Source organism: Triticum dicoccoides, chromosome 2B, assembly GCF_002162155.2.
Source record: "Triticum dicoccoides isolate Atlit2015 ecotype Zavitan chromosome 2B, WEW_v2.0, whole genome shotgun sequence".
In the NCBI taxonomy this organism is placed as follows: Eukaryota; Viridiplantae; Streptophyta; class Magnoliopsida; order Poales; family Poaceae; genus Triticum; species Triticum dicoccoides.
In genome coordinates, this window is record NC_041383.1 from 25,445,140 (window position 1) to 25,465,013 (window position 19,874).

At 40.2% G+C, this 19,874-nt stretch overlaps 1 protein-coding gene and 1 pseudogene across 1 annotated transcript; one reads left to right on the forward strand and one right to left on the reverse strand.

The window, feature by feature from the left end:
* Nucleotides 1-347: 347 nt before the first annotated feature.
* LOC119361905 lies at nt 348-5,099 on the forward strand. The gene is made up of 5 exons (XM_037627073.1): nt 348-682; nt 908-1,083; nt 4,133-4,316; nt 4,606-4,712; nt 4,818-5,099. The coding sequence occupies exons 1-5, from the start codon at nt 611-613 to the stop codon at nt 4,897-4,899; spliced, it is 621 nt and encodes a 206-aa protein (XP_037482970.1). The 5' UTR covers nt 348-610; the 3' UTR covers nt 4,900-5,099.
* Nucleotides 5,100-8,898: 3,799 nt separating this feature from the next.
* The window catches only part of LOC119367304, a 16,885-nt pseudogene continuing 5,909 nt past the window's right edge, over nt 8,899-19,874 (reverse strand).

The window sequence follows — 19,874 nt, forward strand, 5'->3', positions numbered from 1 at the left end:
AAAATTCATTTTTTGTCGAAAAGCTAGGAAAGACCGGTGGAAAACCAAAACATCAAAAAAATCCAGAAAAAACCGTTTAAAAAACCAAAAAAGCGTGCGGAAAAATAAAAAAAATCCGAAGGGAGCGCCCAGAGCGCGACACGTGGCGAATCGCTGAGAGCGTGCCACGTGACGCTGATCGTTGTGAGGCTTCCGAAGGAGCGCTTGTTAATTAGTTGCTCTCTGTAGAAATAAAGTTCAACACGCACCCACACAGCCCAACAGAGCAGAACACGAACCACGCAGCCCAATAGGAATGTGAATTAGGCCCACCCCGCAACCAGATGACAGTCATCGTGGAGTCCAAATCAGGAGGAGGAAGAACCCTAGCTACCCCGCCCCCACCTCGTCGCATCCCCTCTCTCCCACCCTCGCCGTCGCCGCCTCCTCCTCCTCCTCCTCCGGTGTCCGCCCGCCAGGCAGCCCCCCTCCCTCCCCCCCTCCGCGCTCCAGGATTTCCGGCCGGGAGCAGCAGCGGTAGCCGCCGTCCCAATCGAGCGGGAGAGAGGGGATCAGGACAGCGGGCGGAGGAGGAAGAGCGAGGTCCTCCTCCGAGGGAGAGGGAAAGAAGATGGTTTCGCTGTCGACTTGGTTCCGCTACGCCGCCCACAAGTTCGAGTACTCCATCTCCCTCTCCTGGAAGGTAAGCCCCCTTTCCCACCTACCTCCCCCCCTCCCGATCCGCACATGCCGTACAATCCCTCAAGTTCGTTCAGAGCTAATTCATCCAATCCAAGAACCAAATCCTGTGCAAGAAGAATCTCACTCAAAATCCTATGTATCTTGTCTTGCTCACTGTGGCCGAATCATGTACTAGATGTATTCTTCTCTTGGGTTTACATTTTGATTTCTGTTCATTTCAATGCAGAAGTACACCGTCGGGCAGATCAACAGCACTGAGATGACTGATGCTATCTGGAAGAGCTTCTTCCAGGGCAAGCTCACCTTCCCGCAGTGGATCAAAGGGGGCGAAGCCATGGCCCCCGTCGTGGCTCCGACCGGAGGAACCGTTCTCGTCAGAAAGCTCGCCACTTTATCCCCAAAGTAATCTCTTTTTTGCCAATCTATAACATGCTATTGTGTACAAGCAGCACTCTGTTTTGCTTTGAGATTTATATTTCTGCTCAGTGAACTTCTGTAAACTAGTTCTATGTAAATGGTTCAAATGAATGTAGATCAAAATCTCAATGTTCAAAAAAGCGGAAAGCGGAAGGCCTGCGCTTAAGCGTTTTTTAAAATTGGCTAGAATTCTACTGTTTTTGAATGATATGCACAGGAAAATAGGAAATATAGCACATAGGCAAGTGAAATAGCATCTAAAATGCAGTTCACACCATAGCAAATACACATCAGGTTCGCACAGCAAGCAAAATAACATCTAAAATGCTGTTCAGTTCAAATAGACATAGCCTAATAGAGATCATGTAGCCGGAATTTGGCCAGAATCTCAAGGAAATAGTTGCTGAACAGACCCTAATAACAAGATAAATGGCATATTGCCATTATTGCGCAAGCAGCCAAGCAGAAGTAGTTCAAAAACAGCCAAGCCTTTTTTTAAAAAAAAAAGAAGCTTAATCTACTGCTTAGGGCCAAAGCAAAGTGTTTTGCCGTCGCTCTGCGCTTAAGCGTCGCTTAAAAATGATTTCTTGAACACTGCAAAATCTAGGTATTATCATTGTTTGGATGCTTAATATTTTTAGTTTTTACCTTTTAGCCTTGTCAAATCCTCTATTCTGTACTGTATGGTAAGAACTGTATGCTACCCGGAATCAAAATCAAGACTTTCCTGGTAATGGCGTTCAATGTCTATCTAAAGAATTAACTAACATTACTACATATAATTTGCTGCTGGATGCTCCTCAAACAAATCAAGAACTATCCAGAGCAATAACTTTAGGTGGACACATTAACATCTTTTTAAGAAGTACTAGCAAAAATACTCATATCTTACTGGAGTTAGCGAAGATACTCATATCTTAACAAACTAAAAAAAAGGGCAGCCCGGTGCACGTAGCTCCCACTTGCAAAGGGTCTGGGGAGTGGTCCGACCACTTTGGGTCTATAGAATGCAGCCTCTCTCTACATTTCTGTAAGAGGCTGTTTCCAGGACTCGAACCCGTCACCTCATGGTCACAAGGCAACAACTTTACCACTGCGCCGAGGCTCCCCTTCATATCTTAACAAACTGCTAGCAAAAATACAAGCATGTGCAGAGAACATTTTGCCGATATATAAACCACGTTTTCAATAATATAGTGCCACCAGGTGTAGAACTCCCCTCTGAATTTTGTTTTCGCAGCTACTCCCTCCGTTCGGAATTACTTGTCTCGGAAATGGATGTATCTAAAACTAAAATACATCTAGATACATTCATTTCAACGACAAGTAATTCCGAACGGAGGGAGTACATGACTATAGTAATAGTAAAAGAATAACATGGCAACAATGACATTTCACAACAATGCATCATATGGGGAGGAAAATCAGCAATCATGACGCCATGAGTATTTGCCGTTTCTCATTTAATGAAAAATGGGATCGTTAATGGTAATTGATATGTTGTTATTACGAGGTTAAATGTGCAGTTCAGATATATTTTTAGCTATTCAACTTAATTTTTGAGCTGTTAGATTTGAATTAAATGGCTGATATGATGGACATGAATCCCTAACTCGTACTCCCTACGTCCCATAATATAAGAGCATTTTTGGCACTACACTAATGTAAAAAACGCTCTTATATTATGGGACCGAGGGAGTACCTTTTATGTTGGTACAGATATTGCAGATTTACAAAATGACAAAGTGGTCCTTACTGTGGTGCTAATTGTTTTTTCTACATAGAAACCTCTTAAAAGGAAGGTCCAGGCAAGATAGAAACTATAATCATGTGAATTAACATATCTGAGCAAACTCTAACGTAGACTGAAAATTATCTGTGAAAATCTCTTTTTTCTTACATATTACCTCTTTTTTCACAAATTATCTGCGAAAAACTCATCTGAGCAATCTCTTTTTTCACAAATTAGTTGTCTTAGATTTGTTTAGAACTTTAGATATGGATGTACCTAACACTAAAACATGTCTAGATACATCCATATCTAGAAAAATCAAGACAACTAATTTGTGACGGAGGGAGTATTTATTGAGGTGGCTGCGTGTGGTAATTTTTCCATAAGTGAACCAGTGTGCACAAATAGTTAATAGTAGTGTATTTTCTTGTTTGCCTTGCTGTTGGCTGCAGCAATACATGTGGTGAATTTATTCAGTACCTGAAGTTTGAATCAGGCTGATGCTGTGCATAGCTCGTTCATTGGCGACAAAAAGGACTTGAATCAGGAATGGATATGATATAGGCTTAGCCTTGGACCATATATGTACAGCATTTGGCTCAATTTCTGTACAGTCCTAATTTTTATTAACCTGTAAAATATCTGAATGGCCGATAGAATAATTTAACTGCAATATATACTGGTATCCTGTACAGAACTGATAACTGGTCTGCCTACTTATCTGATCTCATAAAAACGTTCCATGCTAGTAATACTAACAACAATTCGTATCAATCTTGTAACTCTGGTGTTTTGAAGGGACACAACATCAACTTTGTGGGAATTGCCACTTAAAGGTTTTTACCGGCAATATTCATCAGCTGTTTTTTAATGTGATACCTTCACTTTCCTTGTTATTAAGATGTATCATAATTCTCTGATCTTCCATTTTTATGATTATTGTGTTTAGATTCAGTATGAGCAGATAATTTAGGGTATCTTTTGTTATTGATCTTGTCTTCTGTTCGGTTAGAAAATGTGATAGTTTTCTAATCATATTAATTATTAAGTCTAATTACCATGCAAATTTGTGTCATGATGTCACATGTGTTGAGCTGACTGAAACCTGATCTTTCCTTTTAAGTCAACCGATTGATCTCAAGAGTAGCACTATCGTGTATTTCTGTCAAGTTTGGCATCTTCTATTGCTTTAACCCTTGCCTTAATGCAAAGAATGAAAGAGAATATATATTCGGTCGGTATTAAGCCTTTAATAATATCTCCATATATTGGTGTTGTTTATGCATTAAATTGTTTCAACAGAGAACTCTTTGTTGGGGACATCGTCTTGTTGAAGGACCCAGAGAAATCCGATGATTTAATTGTCCGACGACTGGCTGCAGTGCAAGGCTATGAGATGGTCTCTACTGATGAGAAGGATGAGCCCTTTGTACTTGACAAGGACGAATGCTGGGTCACGGCGGATAACCAAGAACTAAAGGCAAAGGTACAGTACATCAATAAGTAATACTCCTCCGTTCCGAATGAGTAGATACATAAAGCATAGAGCGTAGCCAATCGCTAAAGGAAACAGTGTGGTACATGAATCAGTAATAGTAAATAATTATGTTGGCTTGCTTCGACAAGGTGTGTTTTTATTTTAGTTATGGAAACATGCGATAGGGAGACATCCTCTTCATAGATACATAGTGTGTTCATAATGACCGAGTGAATGAGTAATATTGGATTTCAGCAGAGGTCTTTTCATAATTGTTTGTGATCTGTTTTGGTGGCAGGAAGCTAGGGACAGCCGCCTATTTGGGCCGGTCCCTATGACTGATATTGTTGGGAGAGTTATATACTCTTTAAGAACTGCTGTTGATCATGGCCCAGTGGACAACAGGTAGGAGGACCCCTACTCCCTTTGTTTAATGCAGCACCGAATCAAGTCATATACCTGTACTTTAGACATGAGCTGAAATGTTTGTTCCTACTCTGTTTGCGACAGCCGTGTAGCCATGTTCCAGGATTCGCCGGTTTTGGCGGTAGAGCTCGACGTGGAAGAGATGGTGAAGAACAATAAAATGTAGATAATGACATCCTGTGGTGTGGTGTATCATTTCCTTTGTGCGGATTCTTCAAATTTGTCGCTTCAAGTAGAAACTGCACGTGGATGATTGTTATTCGATGTTTGCTTGTGGTGTGGTGAAGTCAATAATATCTCATCATAAGAAATAAGCACACATGTTTGCTAAATTTTGATCATCCCGTGTCTGGGTTATTCTTGTTCCATTTGCACTTGCGCTGTTTGATGTGTATGTGCTTATGTTGCTATTGCTGTTTATCATAGTTTTACGTGACATCTTATGATTAAATTAGATAATATGTTGTACATATCGGACCATCATCACAGGCCTGAGATTACTTTCTAAAGGAAAACAACAACTATAAACCCAGGGATACAGATCTTGATAACTACTCTGCACCGTCATCACACTCCAAACACGTAATATGATTGAAGATTTTACCTACGAAAAGATAAAGCTGCAGAGAAAGATACCAGACCGGACAAAGAATCTTGGAAATGCATCAAGTTCTCGCACGCGCGCGGGGGGTGTGGGGGTGTCGAACCTCGGCATAAACAAAGCTTCATATTGGCTCCGTTTGAACATGTGTTAAAGACTAAACCGACCATCGTCAACTAGATGAGGGATAAGTCCTCTAATCTGGCAATCTTCCGTGGCTATGTTAATGAATACTTCCTCCGTCCCAAACATCTTACTTGCAAAAAACGTCTTATATTGTGGGACGGAGGGAGTATAATGTTTAAGAACTGGTTGCAAATGAACAGCTGTATTCTTTCTCTGATGATGTTTACAATATATATCTTTTTTTAATGCCATGTTTACAATATACTCCCTCCGTTCCTAAATATAAGGTGTATTAGTTTTTTAAAAAGTCAACTGTTGTCTATGTTTGACTAACTTTACAGGAAAATATATAAAGATTTATAATACTAAATACATAAAATGTAAAAATATAGTCCATGATGAATCTAGTGATAATGATTTGATATTCTAGATATTGATATTTTTGTCTATAAACTTGGTCAAACTTAGAGAAGTTTGACTTTTTGGGAAAATAATACACCTTATATTGAGGAACAGAGGGAGTATATCTCTTTAAGAGACGCATCAACCGACACATTATTTCTGACGGACAGGAGCGGAAGGATGCGACCGCCTGTACGTTACAATGTGGAGGTTAATTACACTCCTCCGTCTCAAAATATAAGATGTTTTATAGGCTACTTTTTTTGCGACGAATTAATAAAGATACTTGACTTATCCAACCATTGTATCTATATCTATATCTATACCTATCTATATCTATATCTATATCTATATATGTACGTAGTAATAAAGCAAAACGCATTTCGCCAATTTTTTCATCCGTTCACCGTCAAAAATAATATTTTTTTCTCTATCCGAGGTGGTACTAAATTCTTATGCATCTATCTGCTAAAAAAAGGCTTTTTTAGAATTTCGTACGTGGACCGTGTGCTTTGGCCCAGCGAAGCCAGCCCACTTAGATTTCGGCCCACGTATCTGGGAAAGTTCTATTTTTCACACAGCGCAACAAATAGTCGCAGCTTCGTACAGAACAACCGATAATGGGCTGGCCCGCTTTTCTTTGTTTCTGTGTTTTGCTTCTATTTTTATGCTCCTTCCTCTCTCTCTTTTTTCCCTTCCAATTTTTTTCTTCTTACAGAATTTATTTCATAAACTCAAAATTCTATAAAAAACGTCCAAAATTCCAAATTTTTGTTGCTATTTTGAAAAATATTCAGAACTTAAAAAAGTTTCCCATTTTTCCAAATTTTTTTATTACTTTTCAAAATTGTTCGAGATTTCTAAAAAGAAAATGGAATTTTCGAAAATGCTCCAAATTCGAAAAATATTCTTGTTTTAGTGAATTTTTCACAATTCAAAATAATGTTAAAAGGTACACATTTTCCAAAACCTTATGAATTTTTAACACATGTTCCCGTGCTAAAAAAATTCACAAATTACAATAATGTTCATGTTTTTATAAAAAAAAGTTCATGTTTACAAAAAATGCTTGTGAATTTTAAAATACTTTCATGTTTCAAATTTTGTTGCGTTTTTCTACAATTCAAAATAATGTTAAAAGATACACATTTTCTAAAAATGTTATGAATATTCAACACATGTTGCTGTGCTAAAAAAATGTTCACAAATTCAAATAATGTTTATGCTTTTGTAAAAAAAGTTCGTGTTTTCAAAAAATGTTTGTGAATTTTAAAAGATTGTCCTGTTTCAAAAAAATTCACGTTTTCTTGAAAGTATACATAATTTAAAAAAATTCAGGATCTAAAAAATGGTTAATGTTTCCTAATTCAGAAACTTCATACCTTAAAATCTTCTCGATTGAAAGGAAATTTAGATTGAATAATTCATGGGCCTTCTCTGGTATACGATGACGTAATAAAACTCTTAAATGCTCTCGATCAATGATGGAAAAGTAGCGGATTGATTGCTTCACAGTTCACACCCGGCGAAACCGAGAAGCTAAATGTTCCTTTTTCACGTGCATACAGAGTTTTGCTTGCACATATAATTCTCACTAATTTTATATGCATGCTATTTTTTTCTCCCATTGCAACGCACGGGCATATGTGCTAGTTAAACATAATAGGTGATAAAGGATCCCCTTGATGTAGCCCTTCCCTAGATTGAACAATTGTTCAACATCATTGTTTACTTCAATGGAAACACCACCTTTGTAAACAATGTTATCAACCCAGGCTCTCCAAATCGAAGAGAAACTCTTCACCCGCCGGCCGGGCTTGTTGTATAAAGGACCAGCACGTCTTGCCGTGGGTTTTCTTGAAATTGATTAAAGCCTCCATATCAAAATCGAAGAGAATCATTGTTTACTCAACCCAACTTATTATTATATAATTCATGGGTGGTTTCATGCAAAATAACAAAGCCTCCATAATATATTGGCTTGGCAAAAAAAAGTCGTTTGTATTGGCTATATGATATTTAAGGGCCACATCGATAACCCGGTTAGAACTCCATTAGGGTACATACAAAGCAGAATTTGATAATATACTTGAATCAGTTGTCCGTGCCATAGAATCCTAGATGCATTGCATTCCACTAAAAGAATTAAATGATCACAATACAACCAATGATGAAGCGGGTCAATAAAGAGGACATCAATCACCAGTATTGATATTTGATTTCTGTGTGAAGATCCTCCAAATAAAAGAGAAATATACGAGGTGTTCCTTCTTTGATGTCTAATTATCAATGATGAATCGTAGAAGCAAGCCATGGTTAGAGGCAAATGAGCCAAGTAAATGCAAAAAACAACATGATTGGTAGATTCATTTCTAAATGATGCTACTCAAGGTGTGACTAATTTTTTTCTTTCAATTTTACAGAAATACTATGTTGATTGATTAATGCATTATACTGTATGGTTTGATATGGGGGCTGGCAGATAAAGAGGTGGCACAATATATGTACAAGCAAACTATATTCATGTTTATAGTTAAATTAGTCAAGTAAAGCATTGTTATTATACATGTTGCTATTTTATTGTGATATTATCATTATAGTTTCAGACAAGCATGTCAATATTAAAAAAATGGATAAAACATGTATTAAAAAATCATATAAAAACTAAAAACAACACTTGTACTAGCATCGAAGAAATCTGGCCACTTCTCAAATGTGCGGGGTCACCAGTTGACCTGTTGACGCACACATCCAGCTTTCTAGTGTACATGATTCCTATTCCCGGTACATTCCGGTTCAAGCATATCAATATAAAAAATGGGTAAAATATGTATTGAAATCATATAAAAACTAAAAACAACACTTGTACTAGCATGAAGAAATCTAGCCACTTCTCAAGTGTGCGGGGTCATCATTTGACGCACATATCCAACTTTCTAGTACATGATTCCTGTTCCCGATATATCCCGGCTCAATTTGTATCCCTTGAATACATGTATGGTATGGTATCTCTTTGTGGTTTTTGGACTACAGAGGCTATGGTAGGGAAAGTGTCACCGTAGCCAGGGGAGCGATGTCCAGTTTTAGCTCCTCCGATCGCAGGGAATCCATGGCGTGCGTGATGGACGACCGGCTGCTCGGGTCCTGATGCACACACAAGAGCCCGACAAGTAGCGCACGCTCCATTTGTTGTCGCCCAGTACTTGACTCGCCGTCTATCAACCTGCCATTTGCAGCCTCGAGGATAGCATCATCGTGGTACAAACTCCTTACCCATGACGATAACGGAGGCATACCATCGAGACTCGTCGTTGGGTCCCTTCCAGAGACCATTTCTAGTAGGACAATGCCAAAACTGTAGATGTCTGATTGCCTGTTCCGCTGGCTCGTGTAGAGGAACACAGGGTCTATATATCCCCAAGTGCCCTGCACAAGGTCTGTGGTCTTTGACCCGGTTTCTTGGTGAACAAATCTTGTCAATCCAAAGTCACCTAACTTGGCACCATCTGAAGACCCAAGCAACACGTTGCTGGACTTGATATCAACGTGTACAATACATTGTTGGTGTTGCTCGCAATCTACATGGAGATATTGCAATGCAGAGCCTAGGTCGAAGATGATCTCATGCCTGTTTGTCAAAGCATGTAACCATATGTTATGTTATGTAAGAGAAAAACCGAGTTGAATGAAGCGATGTAAGTGTTGTCGAGCTGAAATTACAATGCATACCTCTTGGACCATGGTAACCAACTCTTGCCCTCGTGTAGGTGTTGATCGAGGCTACCTTGTGGCACAAGCTCATACACAAGGAAGTGACGTGTGTACCTGTCGTTCCACCACCAAAATATAAACTCAACCAGGCTCCTCTGGCCATCACAGCACCAACCTATCAATTCGACAAGGTTCCGGTGCCTGAGCTAACTCGCAATCTTGAGCTCGTCCTCGAACGCCTTCCTCCCCTCGCATGATGATGTTTTCTTGAAGGACGCGACTAACCACCAGCCGACTGATGGTTTAGCGACAGATCCGCACGATCGGGAACCTGAGTCCCTCCCCGCGCGTGATCCAATTCGGCAGCTCCACCCACGACCCAGACTTCTCTCGCTAGGCCCACCTCCCCCCTACCGCGTCCTTCCCCGCGCAACGGATCCAGGCCCAATTTGGCCCAACTCCCCCCTCCTGCACGTGACTTACCACCCAAACCCTAGTTTCTTACCTCCATCGCAAGAAACAGCCACCTGCCCCGATCAGTTCTCTCCTCTCTCCCCGACGCGCCACCATCGCCGGCAACATCGACGCCAGATCAGATCCAACAAAAAAAAAGAGAAACCATGAAAAAACACCAACAAAACACAAGGATTTGAGGGAGGGCCCCGGTTTACCACAAGAACATCACAGGGGTTATCATCAATTCGTCCAAATTTTGTCATAATCGGTCAAAAAAGAAAGGAGGTAAGTGATTCAACCTCTATACCGATGCTGCATTTGCATTTCATACCAATAAAATCAAGGGGGGGGGGGAAACATGGGGACAAAACAACAAGAACTAAAGCATGCAAAAAAGGTAGTATTTTTACTACATGTGTGTAATTCCCATGTTGAAATTGAGTTACCACTCAAATTCAGTCAGGTTACCAACAAAAAGATTGACTAAATTTCATCTTTTACAGTCAAGTTAGAAAATACATGTATGAATTTTCTCATTAAAACTGACATACCATCTCGATTGAAAATAGATTACCAGAGTGTGTGCATTGAGTAATCAGCATCCTGTAAGACTTATTCAACATAAAAAAAGATCCCTTTCTTCCTTTATATACTGAACACACCCATGTCAGAACAAGTTATCATGCTAATTCATTACAAATTACCAGGAAAAACTCAGAACCAAAGGTGCTAAAAACACTACAAGAATACCATGTGTTGATTTACATTGTTGCCACCGTTCTTTTTTGATAAAAAATGATGTTCATGAAATGAGGTTCATAGAAACTGTCGCTGTCGTACTCCCATATGCTGGTTACTGCCAAAACGATACCTGTTATAAAACAGAAGTTATCATGGCATTAAAAGGAAAAAAATATAGTTGTGAAAAAATAATAAAGATTGCTAGTAATTGTGGAAAATTAATTGGTGCAATCATATGTACTAGCAGGTGCTACGACACAAGAAAATGGCGCATGACAACGGGGGTAATGTGGATGTCATGATGAGTGGTGTGGGGACAAACCAACAGTGTGAATATGCACACACGACAAGCTTTGGTTCTGCCAAAACAGATGAAGGTAAAACATTTACCATGCTACCACAATTTTGTACACAAATTTGTTACCATCGTACTTGAATTACAACTACCAACTTAGGTTATTTACAACTATCACATTCACCATGAAACAGTTGACAAAATGACGTAGCTTGATGCACACAGGTTACCATGAATTTAGGTACAATTACCACACTTATTGCATACAAATTATCATGCAATCTGTATTGCAATTGGAATTACATGCTTTCACTGGTTACCATGAATTTAGGCACAGTTACCTCACTTACTGCATACGAATTATCATGCAATATGTATTGCAATTGGAATTTCATGCTTTCACTTTACAGCTACAAAAAAACATCTTAATGCATGCAAACTTTACCAAGCAACTGGAGTACAAGTTACCACTAGTTTTGGCATGTAGAAAAATATAACACAAAATAACAAATTTCAAAAACATTACAGGTGCTACTTCTAGAAGCAACCCGATGGTTCGAGAAACAAGCAAAGAACCGACTACTAGCAGCATAGGGGGGAGAGAAAGCTTCTTTGATCATTCAGTCAGCGAGCCAGCGAGTCCAGAAACAGGGGGAGATAATGCTGAACAGGGAGGCAAAAATACCGAGGCATACTCCACACCAAAACCTCCTGATGAAACGATGAAGTTTGATACTTTTGCTGAAGCTTATGAACACTACAGGCAATATGCACAGAGACATGGGTTTGGAATGAGACTGGAATACAGAAAAACAATCAAAGACAATACTGTAAGCAGAGTCCTCCTGGTTTGTGGGAAATACGGCAAGCCAAAAACAAACAAGGAAGAGATAGAGGATGTGCAGGACCCAAAAGGCATCGTGAAGAAGAGGAAAAGAGGGAAGGTTGTGAGGTCGGGATGTCCGGCCCACCTTTACATCACCCACACGGATGCGTGGTGGAGAGTCAAACGCTTCAACGACGACCACAACCACCCTCTAATAAGGAAGCCGTCCTTGAAAAAGTTCCTATCATCACATAGGAACATTCCAAAAGATGAGCAGGACTTCTTGAAGATATTGCACGGATGCAACATAGAGACAGCCAGATAGATGCAACTAATGGAATGGTTCTACGGGAATCCTAAAGATGTACCATACACAACAAAGGACATCGCAAACCAGCGAGCTAAATTCCGGATGGAGTACCGCCATGCTGATGTGGGGAGCACAATCTCGTACTTCCAAGATATGAAGGCACAAGATCCAGATTTCTATTGGAGAATAAAGGTTGATGATGAGGACAGAGTGGGGAATTTATTCTGGATAGATGGTGTGTCACGCAGGGCATATGCTAGATACAATGATGTCATCTCATTTGACACAACATACATGACAAACATGTATAAAATGCCCTGTGCACCCTTCATTGGCATTAATAACCATGGGCAGTCGTTGCAATTTGGTTGTGGGTTTGTTCGAAACGAACTATCTGGTAACTTTGTGTGGCTGTTTAATGCATTCTTGCATGCAATGGGTGGAATTGCGTCAAAGAACATAATAACAGATCAAGATTTTGCAATGATGAGTGCTATTGATGAGGTGTTCATCGGGATAGTACATAGGAATTGCCGCTGGCATATAATGTAAAAAGCACAAGAGAAGCTTGGGAAGTTGATGGCTGACAATGACCCACTAAACAATGCATTCAAGGATTGTGTTGACAACAGCCTGACTGGTATTTTACTTCCCACCCCTCACTAGCTTAAAACACAGAAAAATGGGCACATAGAAAATGGGTTTAGATGCATGATAACAACAGTTACCATCTAACAAAGTGACAAGTTACCAGAGGATTATAACAAAATTACCTACATTAGTTTGCTTTCTGTACTACCCCTATAATGTCCATGTTTGATGTATACATTTCAGTTGTTCACCCCACTAGTTACAACAAAACTTTTCAATCACCAGCTAGTCTGATTGATATGAATATCTTTTTGTTGCTAATTAAAAATGTTGCTTGTACTACACACACAGAGTGCTATTCGCTTTGGGAAAAGAAAATCTTATCCTGTATGCAAAGTACTTACCATGATCCTTCAACTAAAGTAACCATGTGTGTGTGACATAATTATCAACAGCATTGGTGTTCCTAGTTACCAGCTATGTTTGAACAGATGTTACCATCCTCCAATACTTGATGTTACCATGTTTATATTATGAATGCAGTTGAGGAGTTTGAGCACAAGTGGTGGGTGATGATGGAAGCGTATGGCCAGACTGACAACGAGCATTTCCATTGGCTGTGGGAGAACAGGAAGTGTTGGGTCCCGGTATACTATATGCACGACGTTTTCCCGTTCTTGCAGACCACGGCAAGAAGCGAGGGATTTAACTCTGTGCTCAAGAAGTATGTCAACCCAAACAACTCACTGGTCGAATTCGCACAACAGTACACTGCGATACAGGATAAGGTGATGGCTAGCATGTCAAAAGAGCAGTTGGAAACAGTGTACAAAGAAACCGAAATGTACTCGATGAACCCGCTGGAGATGCAGGTGCGGGGGCTATACACACATAACTTGTTTTGCAAGTTCCAGGTGGAGATGAAGGTGAAATCAGCATACAGATGCGACGCATTGGATGATGGTACTTTCAAGTTCAGCTCAGTACGCGGAATAATACCGAAATATGGAGACAGGGACTACCATGTGCAAGCAAACATGGTTGAAGAGACATACTCGTGTAGTTGCTGCAAGTTTGATCGTGACGGGCTACTGTGTGCACGCGTACTACGAGTTATGGACCAAATTGGGGTATACGAGATACCTGAAAAGTACATCCTAAAGAGGTGGACCTGGGATCCAGAGGAGGATCTTATTCAACCTGATTTCGAACAGCCGACAGTTAAGAAGTCGATGCCAGAGGAGGGGAAAAGCGTCATGCGATACACGTCAATTCTTAAAGAATTTAAGGCATCGGCCAAAGATGCTTGCCTAACAGATGACGGGACCAGATTGGCAAGAAAACACATGTATAATTTCAAGGAGGAGCTTGAAATCCTGAAGAACAATCAACTTAAAAAAGCAAGAAAGGAAAAGGAAGAAGCAAAAGGATCGTTTCAAGGACAGCCGGATCCCTGCTCGATACATGTGGGGCGGATGAATGAAGACAACCCTGTCACACATCACCAAAACGCCCCCGATGCAAGACATCCGGAGAACCCAGCCACACAGCAAACAAGTGCCACTAATGTGAATCAACAGGAGAACACCGCCACACAACAAGAAAGTGCTACTAATGTGCAGCGACAGGGTAACCCTGCCACACAGCAAGAAAGTGTGCGGGTGACGATACATGCTAGCAAAAACAATCACGCTTTTGTCATCCAGTCCCCACATCCTGATGCAGCTCCATCCTCAAATGCAAAGTTGATACTAGACCCTCCCAAGACTGTAACGAAAGGGCGGCCAAAGTCAAAAAGAAAGCAATCAGGTTTTGAGATTGCAAAACCAAAGACAAAAAGGAAATGTGGTGTGTGCGGGAGTCTGGAACATGACAAACGCACATGCAAATCTCCCCTAGCAAAATAAATGAAGAAGGTGCTATTAAAATGAAAGATGGTGGCTGCATTTTTTTTCATGGACCATAATGTGCAAGCTACGAGCCCCATAACATTCCAGTTATCAGCATTGTATCGTAGATTTTATCATGGCTTTGTAATGCAAAAACAAGTGTATCTCTATAATTTAAGCAAGCTATCAGTACCCTGTTATGCTAGTTACCAGCAAATGTTTGATGGGATTGACATGGATTTGTAAATCCAAATTTTTTATTTCTTAACCAAGCTATCAGTACATTATTATGCCAGTTACCAGCAATGTATGATGGAATTGACATGGATTTGTAAGAGCCAATGTTTTTATATCTACATTTTTTGAAGGCTACCAGCACTGCATTGTATTACTTATGGACAAAAAAATTAGTCCTCCCTGCACTTCTAAAAATTGCTTATGAACAAACTATAATCACAGTAGTGAATTATATCATATAGTCAGTGATTTTGGACTGTGTATACTATAGTAAAACAGCATGTCAACACTTTGCTCCATGGCATTGTCATGACAGATTCAAATAAAAAAGTTATCATCACAGTTTGGTAGAACTTATCACAATGTAGTAAAAAAAATCACCTCATCACCCGCTGCCGAACAGATGATAGCGCCACTCTTTGCATTTGTTTTGATAATGATCTAACCACCTCAATGTCATAATTTTCCGGAGAGCTGGAATTTGTTCATGAGTTAAGGCTGGAACATTTTTGCCATCCCACACCTCAAGGAACATGCAGGCGAAAAATCCACAATCAATGCTGAAACATTTATGATGAAAAAAACAACACAAAATCAGTTTAATTTGAGTTTCGGACCGGGTCAAAATAAACAGGGATGACAAACATGTAGTTGGGATGTTAAAAAGAGAGTGAGTAATCCACAACTAACCCATTTTCCTGTTTCAACACATTAATGTACACAAGTTCATGGTCCTCGATCTGCTTATGCGAGTCCTTGTAATTTATCAACCAGGCCTTCTTTATTGCATTCATGTATCTTGTCGCATGCTCGATAAGAGAAGGACTATCTTGGTCACGCAATGAATCTAGAACTTCAAACCGCTTCGCCCTAAGATTTAGTGACAACACATACCAATGCCCGTCATCTGGACCACAGCCCAACTTTTGCAAAGCAGGGAATAGCAGCTGAAAAAATTTAAAAGGCAGTAAGCATAAAAGTAGTTGGAAAAGAAACAAAATTACCAAGATAACAAATGGTCATGAAATTAACATGGGAGGCAACTAGAAAAAGAAGTTATCAGGGCAGAAAGGTCAAAAGTTACTAGTGTGCATGAAACAGGTTATCATGACATGAAGAACAAACAATATCCGCAAATAACAGGAGGTTACATGATATTATCAGGAAGTTATCAAGACACTAACTCTACAGTTACCAGATCCATCAAACATAACATACCTGATCCTGGTGACTAAGAATGTAAAACTTGTCCCGTCGAAAATGCTTCAGTAAACACTTGGATTTGAAGTCTCCTAACAACAGATACACAGAGAGCACCCAAGGGAAGATGAGCCTATTTGGCCTTTCCTTATACTGGAGAACGCGAACATGTAACTCAGCAATGCTGGTTGATAGTTGCCCAACTCCCTTCATACAATTGGCAAGCTCACCAAGGGTAACCCACCTACCATCAATGTTGATGACCCTAAGACTAAAAAAACAAAAAAAAGATTTTAAAAATACATTTAAAAAAAGGCGCACAAAATAATGATTTGTGTTAAGAAAGATGAGAAAAAGGATGGAAACATACTCTTTAATCTTAGAGTTAGAATCAGTAGTATGCTTGATAACTTCATTGTAAACGTACTCTTCCTCCTCGCTCGGTGTGAGGGTGGCAAAAGGCGGGAGCAGGTATTTGGACGGGTGGGTGACCCTAACTTTCCGAATGAAGGATTTAGGTGTTGAACTGCGTACTAAATGCTCTGTGCGAGGTGGTAACTCTGGTGTAACAAATGTTGGACTTTCGGGGTTGTCTGGTAGAAATAGAAAAAGGGAAAATCATGAATTATCATCAGATGGGAGAAAGAATTATCAAGTGATGGGTCAAAACATATCAACTGCCACATGTTCTGATTATCAAGTGGTGGTCCATAATTGAAAAAACAAAGAAAGTGGTTTGTGCAAGGGTTGCAATGTTCATGGAGCAGAAAAAAAAATCACCTATTTGAACATTAGATTTCCCTTTTAATGCTGGATTGCCATGTTCAAATTCTTCCCACCACATGAGAACCTCATCATCGTCAATCTCAACATCATACACTTGCACACGACCAGCTTCCGGTGTTACTTAAATAAAAAAAGAGCGATGAGGACATGAACAGTAGTGATAAACAACATAAATTGTTGCAAAAAAAAATCAGGTATTAAAAATTGAGACAAGATACAAGAAGTTATCAGGAACACAATATAGAAGATATCAGGCAATGTGAATGTGATTACCAGCACACAACAATGGGCCTTTTAAGGAACAAATTAGATAACACTGGTGCATAACGAGGAACAGCTGTGATATAAACTAATCATCATAACATGTTAAAAAGAAGACCAAAAAAAATTGTATAGCCCAGAATTGGTAAAGAATGCATATGGCTGGAGTTATGGTGTCAATGGATCATAAATTGACAGGATTTGAACATTTGAGTTACCAAGATATGTCATATGGAGTTATCAGGGTGATTAGAAAAAATTAAAGGAGTAATGAAAAAGTTCAGATGAATAACTACGAGTACATTATTGTTTTGTAAGCATGACAATGAATTATGGAAAATAAATAGGCAATGATAGGAGATGTACGTATCACGCGCTTACTAAAAGTCAGTAACAGATAACATCGGCTTTCAAAACTGACAAAGTTACCAGGGGGGAGGAGGATGGACTTATCATCTATGCTAGCATCGTACAAAATATTGTAGCGGACACAACAGAAACATATATTACGGGTACTGAAGGCACATATGTTCATTTACATCACACAAAGCATAGAAGTAGTATTACATTCATCCATACACACGGAATGATAGAAAGTTCCAAACACATAAATAAAAAGAGCACACCAAGGCACAAAACAATACGATGAACACTGACATATCTCAATCCATCACTCTCGCGGCATAAAAGCGAAGACACAATGTCTTCACTTACCAGAGTTGTTGGGTGGCAGAGCCCAAGCAACCGGTTGGGCCTTGGTAACTTTCATCATTGCCTTGCCCTTCGAGTCAGCATCAACAGGAGCTGCGAGCCCTAGAACGGCGTCAGGGCCAGTAGCTGGTTCTGCAGGTGGTACTTGAGCAGAGGGTGCCGCCACAGGTGCTTCTGGTGCTGTAGGTGGTACTTGAGCAGAGGGCGCCACCGCAGGTGCTTCTGGTGCTGCAGGTGGTACTTGAGCAGATGGCACCGCCGCAGGTGCTTCTGGTGCTGCAGGTGGTACTTGAGCCAACGTTGGTGCAGCTTGAGCCGTTGCAGTTGCTTCAGTAGATGGTGGCACTTGAGGACTCGCACCAAAGATGGCATCCAGCCCAAGAGAGCAGTTGGGTGGCGTAAAATTACCATCGTAGTTTCCAGCTTCAGGAGTGCTCAACTCCAATGCAGCGTCAGCTACTGCTTCAAAACATCACAAGTAACACACAAATAAGGAAAAAAGGCATCAGGAAAACATGTAGATGACATTGTATTTGTTAGTGCTAGAAACAATATCTCGAGTTATCATGTATTAGACAGACAAGTTATCAACATAAGAAAATTAAGTTACCAACCTGTGACAACAGGATTATCGGCATCATTCTTTTCACCTCCAGCTATAGCCGTATCAGTAGGCATATTGTCTCTGGTACTTCCCACAACTTTCTCAGCTACAGCGGAAAAAGATTAAACACATCGTCAACAAAAAACATCAAAAAAATACAAGAAACAAAAAACAAATGTGATGGCGAACAGAACTACCTTCACTTCCATCATGCGCTATATTAGGGACGACTTCATCTTCGCATTCAATAGCTACAGCCACGCTGGCGATATCTTCAACAGCAGCAGTAACAGTTGCCGTTGCAGCTAGCTGAAAAATAGCGTCATCAAAAACACCAGCCGATGTCGCCGCAACAGCATCAGATGCACCCTCGCTAGATGTTGCTGCTTTTTCAGACGGAGATGTCACCGTGGGAGATTCATCAAGATGGATAACTTCTGTTGTCTCCGATGACGTTGTCTGCGACAATGTTGCCCTTAGTCGTGGAGAGGATCTGGTCTTGGCGAATTTCACCTTTTTCACTGCACTTTTATCTTTTGAACGACTGAAAAAATCGGTACACAAGGGTAGTAGTGAGATTACACATGTTGTTAAATCTGAGTTACCACATGCTTCAATCAAAAAAGGATGTCACATACTTCAGGTATAAGTAGCATCCAGGGAAAAAATTACAAAGTTATCAAGGACTAGAAATATAAAGTTATCAAATCATATGAACAAAAAAACCAACAATTATTTTTGAATAACTGCAAACTAGATAGGTATGTGAACACCTTTTTCCTGGTACACTTGGAGAACCCTCAGCAGCAGCAACTTATTTCATAGGTGCACTGAATGAAAAAATAACCAAATGTTACAAGCACATACAACTATCAAGATTGGAAACTCTAAATTACCAGGGGGGCAAAGTTGAGTTATCAATGTTCATCAACATGAGTTATCAGACAACAAGAACAAAATATCTGCTGAACATAAACGAAAGTAACAATTTGAATGCCTTTTCACTGGTGCAATCCCTGAATCCTTAGCAGCAACAGATTGTTTGCCGGGGGCCCTGCAGATGAAAAATAAGCAAGTTGATCACCGGCATGAAATTACCCAAACTACCTTACTCAAACAACTGTATTTACCATGTTGTTTCAGGCACATAATTGATAAGAAGGACATTGGAAAATAATAATTCACCTGCGTGGGGCCTCCTTTCGCAAGGTCGACAGAGGGACGGAGGCACTGGTTCCCTTTTCAGCCACGCGTATACCAAGCTCCTGGACCACAACTTTCTTCACAGCTTCATGAATCTCAGATGCTGACAGTGCAATTGGTGAAGACGGCCTTTGCGATGGGCTGGCAGGCACAACTGGTGAAGTTGGACGGGGGGGGTGATGGCACAGTTG